General features: G+C 37.1%; 1 protein-coding gene across 1 annotated transcript in view; it reads right to left on the minus strand.

Annotated features, from left to right (window-relative positions):
* The window catches only part of LOC104512627 (AP-3 complex subunit beta-1-like), a gene marked incomplete at its 3' end in the record, with an annotated part of 28,712 nt that overhangs the window by 13,099 nt on the left and 5,071 nt on the right, over positions 1-10,542 (minus strand). The window contains exons 3-7 of the mRNA XM_010155680.1: positions 10,374-10,471; positions 7,730-7,784; positions 7,579-7,650; positions 5,258-5,320; positions 4,213-4,345 (exon numbers count right to left, since the gene is read on the minus strand). Coding sequence (XP_010153982.1) covers positions 4,213-4,345; positions 5,258-5,320; positions 7,579-7,650; positions 7,730-7,784; positions 10,374-10,471 — 421 coding nt within the window. The remainder of the gene's footprint in view (positions 1-4,212; positions 4,346-5,257; positions 5,321-7,578; positions 7,651-7,729; positions 7,785-10,373; positions 10,472-10,542) is intronic.

Raw genomic sequence — 10,542 nt, forward strand, 5'->3', positions numbered from 1 at the left:
CAGAGAAGTGTGGCCAGCAGGTCGAGGGAGGGGATTCTGCCCCTGTACTCTGCTCTGGTGAGACCCCACCTGGAGTGCTGCGTCCAGCTGCGGGACCCCAACATCAGAAGGATATAGACCAGTTGGAGCGAGTCTGGAGGAGGCCATGAAGTTGCTCCGAGGGCTGGAGCACCTCTGCTATGGGGACAGGCTGAGAGAACTGGGCTTGTTCAGCCTGGAGAAGAGAAGGGTTCAGGGAGACCTTATTCTGGTTTCTCAGTACTTAAAGGGGTCCATAAGAAAGATGAGGACAGACTTCTTAGCATGGCCTGTTGCGATACAACAAGAAGTAATGGTTTTAAACTAGAAGATGGTAGATTCAGACTAGAAAAATGGAGGAAATTTTTTACAGTGAGGGTTGTGAGGCACTGGAACAGGTTTCCCAGAGGGGTGGTGGATGCCTCATCCCTGGAAACATTTGAAGCCAGGTTGGAGGGGACTCTGAGCAACCTGATTCTAATTGAAGATGTCCCTGCTCATTGCAGGGGCATTGGACTAGATGACCCATGGAAGTCTCTTCCAATTCAAACTATTCTACGATTATTTGGTTTATCAGAAGGTAATGCAAATGGTAAAAACCAAAGTTAAATGACAATTATTAGATCTAAGTATCCAGACAAATGTTGCTTCTGCTTTTCAGAACTGCCTGAAGTCTAAGCTTTTACCTGGCTAATTTTTCTACCTTTATAACATCAATAAAAGAACTCTGAAACCACATTAATACATACAAACAGAACGCTACAAGGCGTTGGTTTTCTTTTACGTCATTCTAACAGTAATTCCATTGGAAAGGTAGTAGTTACCTGATGTATTAACAGTTCCTTTGATTTTACAACTTGCCTCTTCAAATTTGTATAGATTGGTAGGAAAAAAATTGTTCCAGCTATACATCCTACAATTGTGTTTACATTCTCTATTATCCATAGCCTGCAACTTTCAAAAAAAGTGAAAGTCACCCATCTGAGAAAAACAAGCAGGATCTCTAGTATATGCACTACAGACAGACAAAAACTTCCTGTAATCCCACCGGTTACTTACATCTAAAATTACTTTTATGTCATAGTGTGGCCAGCAGTCAGTTGAAATTATCAAGGCAATTGCTTAAAGGAAATGCATCAGTCAAATGACAAATGTCACACCTAAGAGCCAAAATAACTCTTCTTTTTGTACTTCCTTCAGCAGACAAAGAAGGAAAGAAAGTAATTCTCAGCCCTCACCATGGCTTCTGGGAAGTCAAGAACTGCTCTTAAAATGTTCTTTGTGTTTTTAGGAGTGCTTTGTTTAAAGTTAAAATTCCTCTATTCAGGGAAACTGGGGCAATGGTAAAAATAACAATCTGAATCCCAGAAGCACATACAGAAACTAGAAAGTTCAATGATGAGACACTCAGAAGAGTTCTGTCAAGAGTTAACCCAGTTGGACCTGACTGGCCCCTGAAGAGACTGTTTTGTGTAACAACATTCTGCCTCTTAGCATCCCTTCCAGAATGATTAACAGTACAGCTCCTGTGCCAGATAGAGATATAAGATATCTTGGCTGTTGGGTTGTATGTTGTAAAGACCATTCCAGAACAAGAACATAGAATTATAAGGCAGTTTTGTCACAAGCTCATTCTTCAGGAATCTGTTTTGATTTGGTAGAATTTATTTGGTCACTTCTCTCTTCTGCATTTAAGTGAATTCCCCATAATACTGAAACAGTACAGAAAAAGCAGAGCTGAGCCTGCTTCAGGGACCTCTGAACCTGCTGTACTTACCAGCATGGGCTTCACATTATGCAAAGGCAGCAGAACTGCTTCCAGGCTTTGAACAACCATGGAAGAAGTACCAAAGAGATTGCTTGCACATTTTAAGGGTGAAAGTTGGAGGAAAGCAAGATTAACTAAGACTCAAATCTATTATCCTACACATGTTAAATCTCTTCTTTATTCCCTTACCATGCCCAAAACTCTTACATTCAGTAAGCTGTAACTATCAGTAATCCCTGCCACCTGAGGAAAGGTACGATGTAAATTATGCCATCCTACTAATTCCTTGAAGGAAGGAATAAAGACACTGCAGCTATAGTAAAGCAATTTGCTAGCTGCCAGGTTTAAAAGATCCTGAATGTATCCTTTGCAGTCTTTCAGAACAGAAAGCACAAGACGGTAATTTTATTTGCTAAACAACTACTTAGAAACAGCCAAGAAAACTAATCTTGTTGAGACAGACCTTTGTACACATACATATGCATATATGGAATTACTTGGAAGAAAATATTAAATTGAGGAGCTATGATGAAAGAAAAAAGTATTTTCCCTCTTATCTTGCCTCCTTCGCAAAAACTATAACCAAGAAAATGGAAAGAAGGATTATGAAGTTAACAAACAGCATTCTGAAGTGACAGTTGACTTAGAATCATAGAATGGTTTGGGTTGGAATGGACCTTAAAGACCATCTAGTTCTAAGCCCCCTGCCATGGGCAGGGACACCTTCCACTAGACCACGTTGCTCAAAGCCTCATCCAGCCTGGCCTTGAACACTTCCAGGGATGGGGCATCCACAGCTTCTCTGGGCAACCTGTTCCAGTGCCTCATCACCCTCTCCAGGAAGAATTTCTTCCTGATATCTAATCTAAATCTCCCCTCTTTTAGTTTAAACCCATTACCCCTTGTCCTGTCACTACAGGCTCTTGTAAACAGTCCACTCCCAGCTGCCTTGTCAGGTCCTTCAGGTACTGGAAGGTGCTATAAGGTCTCCTCGGAGCCTTCTCTTCTCCAGGCTGAACAAGCCCAACTCTTGCAGCCTTTCGTCATGGGAGAGGTGCTCCAGCCCTCTGTTCATACTTCCTGACATTATTATTTTACTTGTTTTACTTTGGACAGAAAAACACATGGGGATTTGTATATGCTGAAAGGAGTCTACTGGCCTAGAGGAATATTGTTAGTAGAATTAAACAGAATCACGAACAAGCTTTGCAAGAACATCTATTTTTAATATGCTCATTGCTGAATGTAATAGAAGAAGGTGCATTGTGCAGATGCACACTTGTAACACAATATGGGAAAGTATTTTAAACACAGCTGACAATCACAAAAGCATAAAGGGACATAAGGTCTGGAGACCTAAGAAATTGAAGTTATGTGTGTTAAAAGTACCAACCTATCCACAGAGGCCTCTCAGAAATTTCTGATACAAGGTGAAGCACGAGAGGAAGAGGACTTGTAGTTCATAAACCAAGTAAGAAAAAGCTCCGAGTGTATCAGTGGGTCACAGGATGATGACGTGCTGCCAAAGTTATGTCCTTAATAAAGGCCTTCTTAGGATTACCATGAAAAATACGCCCAATACATATGGTGAGGAATTAATGCTGCTTTTTGAGGTTAGAGTAGATCTCACCTGTGTTCTATGAACAACTCTATCCTAGGCCACCCCAAAACCACTCTTTTCCTCCTTCCTGACATTATTACTTTTAACTACATCTTTCTTAATTCTATTTCCAAAATTTAACCACATTAATGTAGACTGTAAATTATATAATAATCCTCAGATTCTCTTACTGACTACTTCTGTGCAATATTAATTGGCAACTGGTGAGAATATACAACATGATCAGGTATTGATTTACAGTGCTGCTATATCCTACTTGAATTTATCTGCTCCTTGTTGCGTTCCTTAGTGACCACCAACTACAATTCACTACTTAAAAAATAACAGAAGGCTAGGTTATAAAATCAAGCCAAATTTGGGCCCATTTATCCTAAAACTATTAAATACGTTTTTTCAGTTAGGCATTGATGTACTAAAAAAATCCAGATTCCAAGCTTTCAGCACCCTCTACAGGCTGACTGGTTTTATGCAACTAAATATGCAAAACTACTGTCAGCTGTGATAATTATTAAAGTGTGCAGTTGTGATTATCACATTTAAAAAAAAAAAAGGATAAACATGTAACTGTAGCCCCTAAGGAATTAATTTCACTACCAAAAGAGAAAACAAGTACCCAGTGATTATGAAAATGTTTGCTTCAAACAAGAAGCAACACCAGAATCACCATTTTTATCCAGTCTTGTCAGCTAAATTCTTATAAAAGTCAACTCCCATATACTTTTTAAGGTAATCTGCTCTGTGTGGTTCTCATTAACAAGAAGTTTTATGCCACCAGCTATGCAGAAAACAAAGAAATTTAGCTTACCATCCCTGTTGGACAGCAAACATACAAGGCCATTAAGGCACGTGTCAGTCACTTCGGTGATGTTAGTAGCATATCTGCCTATAGCCTGAATTGTAGCTGCAGCAAACTGTTTATCTTGGCTCTTCACGTAAGTCTAAGAAAACAATATTTTCATTAGTCAACACGTAAGTCTTGTCAACCAAAGACTTACCACATTATCCTCATAAAACCAGACATACTGTACAATAAATTCAATCTAGACAGTTACATTGCACATTAAAAATACTTTTTTCACCTCATGGTCACTTTTAGAAGAAATTTTCTTGCTGGTTTTCCTCACCCATGGCCATGCAAACCTCTGATTTCAAGAAAGCTTGGGGCAGGGGGCAATTACCCAAAACCAGCAATTAGTTTGTGTGCAAGGTTGGAGGAGTTGATGAGCTCTCTCTTCAGAGAGGTTTCAGTTCATTTAACCAGGAGCATCTGTGAAACTATGAATAACCTACCTGCCTGAGAACCAATACCTTTCAGAGAAATCCAGCCAGAGAACTGAAGCAATGAAAATAGATGTCATAAGCAAAGAAGAAAGAAAGAAGGACAGACACTGTTTCACAATATAGGCAGAACATCTTGCTGATACATGCAGAGATATTGGCAATAATACTATTTCATCAAATGACTTAAAGAAATGAGGTTTGGTAATAAATGATAACAAAAAATTATTGCTAAAATTAAGACCCTATCACCTAGTAACTTAACAGTGTCAGTCAAGTTGGCAGAATTTGTTTTAAAGATTTTGGAATGATAAAGGTTTTGAGGTTGGGTTTGATTTTTTTTTGGGTAGCTGGAAGGAGGGTGTGAACAAAACACAAATTCCCTTCCATATATAAAAACTTCATCATCCATTATGACATCAGACAGTTTCACTTCCATTCCGAGAACATTTTATCTTGGAAAAGACTTTAACTTGAAAAATTTAAGGCTAAGAATCGAGATGAAACATCCAATAATGGCAATTGTCCAACAGAGAGAGTGTTATGTAAAAAGAATACGCTTTTGCACAAACCTGAAATTCTCGAAGCAGAGTTGATATGTTGGCTTCATTTGCTAAATTTGTCAAGATTTCAAGCTATAAGAAAAAAACCAGATATTTTATCAAAAGCTAAAATAATATTATAAACAGTACCACATATATACTATACTTTCACTGCATATAAGTAAAAGATAATACTACTAAAAATACCACTTAGAATTCAACAGACTATACCACATTTCAGTATAAACTGGTAGCAGCATTGCACTCAGGAGGAATATTCTCCTTGCAAGTACACGCAAGGCTTTCAAAGCAGGACTCTAGGGTTCAGTGATGCACTTTCTATGAGCTCTAGCTTTAGTGTTGCATTGCATATCAAATGGGCTTGAAATACTTCTAGCAGAATGGTTTCCAATGTAATACAACAGGCCTTAGCATCTAAGACCCAAGTGACACTGTAAGAAGAAATAACAGAAATCACAACTGCAGACGGGGAGAAATAAAATGCCCATTATATTCAGGTGAACTGCAATAAAAGACCTTTAAACTCAGGAAATAAACAGATGCATCTATGAAAGTCCTCAGATCTTAATCAACATCAACAACAACAGACCCTAAAAGGCCTCCTCTTTGTTCCTGGTGAACAAGAGGATGATCCACAACACTTCACATATAGTTGAGATGCTGTGCTTCCAGGCTGTTTCAACTTTGAAGAAGAAAGAATTCCAAGACAATCTGAATGAATTAATCTGAAGAAAAAGACAGCTCTGCCTCTGTAAAGGGAAGTCATGCCTCAGAAATCTGTTGGTATTTTTTGAGATGGATGCACACAGAGAAGAGCACTTAATAGTCCACCTGTACTTCAGAAGCAATTTGATAAGAGCTGTCACCAAAGGGTCTTAAAAAAAAGTATGTAACATAGCATATGAAGCAAGTGAATACATGAAAGAGAGGAATAGGCAGGGAATTAAGAGACTATTTTACAGTACAGGAAGGCTATCAGTGGAACCCTACAAGTATCTTTGTTGGTCTTTTGCTTTTCAACACATTCATATATGAACTATGAAAGTAGTGAGAAGACAAGTGACAGTTTTCAGCTGATGCTAGAGTTTTCAGAGAAATGGAGACAAAGGGTGACTAAGAAGAGCCACACAGAAACTTCAAATATTAAATGACTCCTTAAAATGGCAAAATAAAAAATAAACTCAGATAAATTTAATGTTCATAATTGGGGAAAAACCTTAACTTCTCAGAAAACAATAGGCTCTGAGCAGATTACCAGAAATTATAACTGAGAATTTGTGGTTAAAATAGATAATTCCATGAAAATATGAGCTCAATGCTAAGCAGTGATGAAAAAAGCCAACAATTTCTACTTTCCAACTTTTCTGACCATTGTATTATCAATTAATATGGGAATTGAAATATATCAACTTTCAATTACTTCAAGAGTGACTTTTCCTGAATAACATTAGTATTCCTGACAGTTTTCATAATCATTAAATGTGAGGAAGATCTTTTTGCCTTCAACTGCCTCAAATTTACTTAGATTCAATGTTGGACTAATAAAAATATGATTAGTTGGGCAGAGCCATTTTGGACTGCACCACTCTGCACTTGTAATAAGGGTGCAACAGGGATGCAGAATGAAAATAAGGAAAAAATAATGTTTCTTTAAAAAACCTGTACCTTCCACTCCTAAACACAAGTGTCTGTCACAATCTAAAGCAAAACAAGAGAAAAAGCACAGAACAGCAGACAATTTTTTAGCTATTGTTCTGTCAAGGATTTCACGTCCGTTCAGAAACAGAAAAAACAAAACAACAGCCGAAAATGTGCATTGAGATGTGGCCTTGAGGAAAGCCTAAAGTACTTCTCATGTTGAATGCTGACTTCAAAGGATATTTTGGACTCCAACACTGCCTCATTTTGTTCAGGCATACAGATTTAAACTCTCTGCAAGCTAATGGTATCAACCACTGTGTGATTTCATTTCTCTTCATTTGAGAAGATTCTTCCTTCCATGAAAACAGTCAAACTCTAAATGTTTAAATGGCCAGTTAGATAAAAATAGTAGTGCTCTCTATCACTGACAGGTACCAAAAGCTGTAGTGGAAAAACACAGCCTATCTGCCATCTATGACATGGGAACAAAGAGAACTTTCAGACGGTCTGACAAGCCTAAAGGACACTTGGAGACTTAACTGAAAGCCACAGATCTACACTTCTTAGTGGGGAAAAAAAAAAGGAACAGCACAGAATGATGTGCATCATACCAATGCAAGAAAATTTTACCTTTCTATTTCAAACGCATACGTCCAGCAGTACACAGACAACTTTGCTTTTAAACTCACCTTCAGTGTTTTGATCATTGTTGGATCAGTTGATCTAACATAGAAACTCTTCAGATAAGGTTCAAACATGCCCTGAAAGGCAGAATACATTTAAGTAGCTTGCCTGTGTTTCATATAAAATGTGATTTAAAAAATTATAAATAGAGTATACCTTTCTCTGAATTGACATAGTGGCAATATTTTGCAGAACAATATACTGCACCTCCCTAGAATTTGAAAAAAAAACCAAGAGTTATTCTGCAAAATTACATATACATATAATAAGGCAACATGGCAAAGGAAGTCCAATCCTCTTTGAATCCAAAAGTAGTTACACGTTTGACTTGGCACAAACATAGAAGGAAAAAGCTTATTGCCAACTGCTACAGGGTCATCATCTGTTTCACAGCAAGATGCATGATGAAACCAGGTTCTCATTTTTAAAAACTTCAGTATGAAAAACATTACTGACACCACTAAAATGGTACAATGCTTCTTTAGGCCCTTGGACTTTGTTTAAACCTAAAATTCTTTTAATACTTGGTCATTCTGGCACCTCGAGAAACAGCTCACAAAAACCTTACACTTTGTCCACCATCTTGAAACTTAAATATTTCGGGATGACACAGCTGAGAACTAAACCACATAGGCCTTAGCTGTAGTGTGGAAATGACTGCACTAGTTAACAGAACAGGTAATCCTTCCACAATGAGCAAGAATAGTTACGACTTTGTTCTTAAAATATTTCCTAGTAATTCTCAAAAAGGGCCAGGATCTGCTGTGACTTAAGAGTATATACTGGCAGGCACATGCACCTATCAAAAAGTAGCGCTTTAACATAAATAGACTTTGTCAAGATACAAACAACAAATTATGTGATACTCTAAACACAAAAACATTGAACATGTTTGGAGGATATTCTCCCCATTAATGTATTCATTTAAAAGCCTCAGCAGGAGTGAGCAAAAAGAAATCTGGGTACTAGTCTAAAACTTTTGAACCATAGAGTTTCTGCCACCAACTGCTTAAAAATTAAGAAATAATTTACATGCCATTTTTCTGAACCATGAGTGCTCAAATTCTTTCATGCTGCAAATCATATCCTAATAGAGAAATCATCACATCCATTATCCACTCTTACTCAAAACAGTCTAATAGCCCTGTGGTAATTACAGCTGTTGCTTACAAAGAAAAGTAATAATAGACAAGTACTTAATATCTTTTAAACCTGTTTTTATGTAATTCTTACATAGGTACATGGAAATAGTCAGCTGCACATGATAACATGATGAACCAAGACTGAAAATTGCTATGAAATGCTCTTCCAGGCACTCTCACCCTAACTAGATTATGGAGCATTTGACATTAATTTAAAGGCCGTAGGCACATAACTTCAAGGGCAAACAGCAAAAGCTTATTTCAAAGTGGATCTAATAGCAAAAGTATTCACACAGACTGGTAAGAGAGAACAGACAAGGCATTCAACGCAGGAAAGTCAAAAGACTAGTGCCATTTTAGGCACTAGTTGAGGTACAGGAAAGATGCAAGTTCTCTTCTGATGAGATCTGAGTATAAATGAGCAATAAACAACATGCAAAAATAATCCTTTCAACCTGTGAGTATGAGTTTAGTTCTACACACTGTCTATAAAAGTACCAAAGTGCTTTAGACATTTTATCTTTGTATAAAGAGAATAGGAAGCACACAGTACTATAAAACCAAACACAAAACTAACAGTAATTAATTTTTATCTGAAATAAAAGCATGAATGCTCTACCAAGCCCAATTTTACTTCTTTACTATCTTCTAAATGACAGAGGCTTTAGCCTGGGGGAGATACAGAAGTTTAGAGAGAAAGAGCTCCATGCTGACTGGACTTATGAAAGTTAAAGCTCATCTAAGACAAGTAATCTTGTCAGACACAACAAAACTGATTTTTTTTTAACCTTTTTTTTCTGTTTGATTTGACCAACTTTAAAAAATATATCATCGTCACAGCAAAGTTCTAGCCAAAAATACCACATTTATTTAGAAAGATATTCTGAAAATATCTTAATATTGTGCCTCCTATCACCCCTTCAAGGCTTTTCATACAGATACATCGAAGTTCAAAACACAAAAACTGAGGGGGAAAACCCACCACATTTATGCAGCAAATATTGGCATAATATGCCACAACTATCTAATACAAAGAAAAAAAAGAGTATTATCAATATTATGAAACATTTGGCCAGTGATACCCTTCACAGGAAAGCAGACCAGGACACACTGAAGATGATAAAGTCAAAATTATATGTCCAGAATGAAATATAAACTTATTCTTTAAAAACAGTCCAACAGTTAAGGAAATACAGGGTATTCAGCACCATCAAGTGGGTAGTTCAAGAAATATATTTCTTAGTTTCTTTGTCAACAAGAAATCTTCAATATAAAGTGCAGGAAAAGAAAATACACAGCTGAAGACATTTTTCAGTGCCCAGAAAGACACAATTAAATTTCCAATAATTTAAAAAAAACCCAAGAAACTAAGCAAACCAGTTAGCACTGCCTCTATGCTAACTAGGCAGCCATGATTCTTCTCACAATGAAAGTCATAATTAAGCATGAAACATTATACTGAATGTTCACTGGATTGAATGTTGGAATTCCTTTTAATGATCCTAATTTGTTGAGTAAAAATTAATATTACAGGACAATTTAAAAATAAACTCTAATAGTGCAATAGTTACATTCTTATAACTACAGATAAACAAGTATATGTGAAAAACTCTCACAAAAAAGTACCCATAGCAAGGTGAAGTATGGACTTGACCTACCTGTTACTACGGAGTAAACGCACCAATGACTTAGAAACAATACCAGTTTCAGATTTTGGTGCCAAGTGCCAGTAAAGCTGTGCAACTGCCATTACCACCTAAAAGAAGAACATTCAGAACGGCATGTTAACTTCAAATTGTTCTACATACCCATCACATTTGCTTATTT

Source organism: Eurypyga helias, unplaced genomic scaffold, assembly GCF_000690775.1.
Source record: "Eurypyga helias isolate BGI_N326 unplaced genomic scaffold, ASM69077v1 scaffold11017, whole genome shotgun sequence".
NCBI classification, from domain to species: Eukaryota; Metazoa; Chordata; class Aves; order Eurypygiformes; family Eurypygidae; genus Eurypyga; species Eurypyga helias.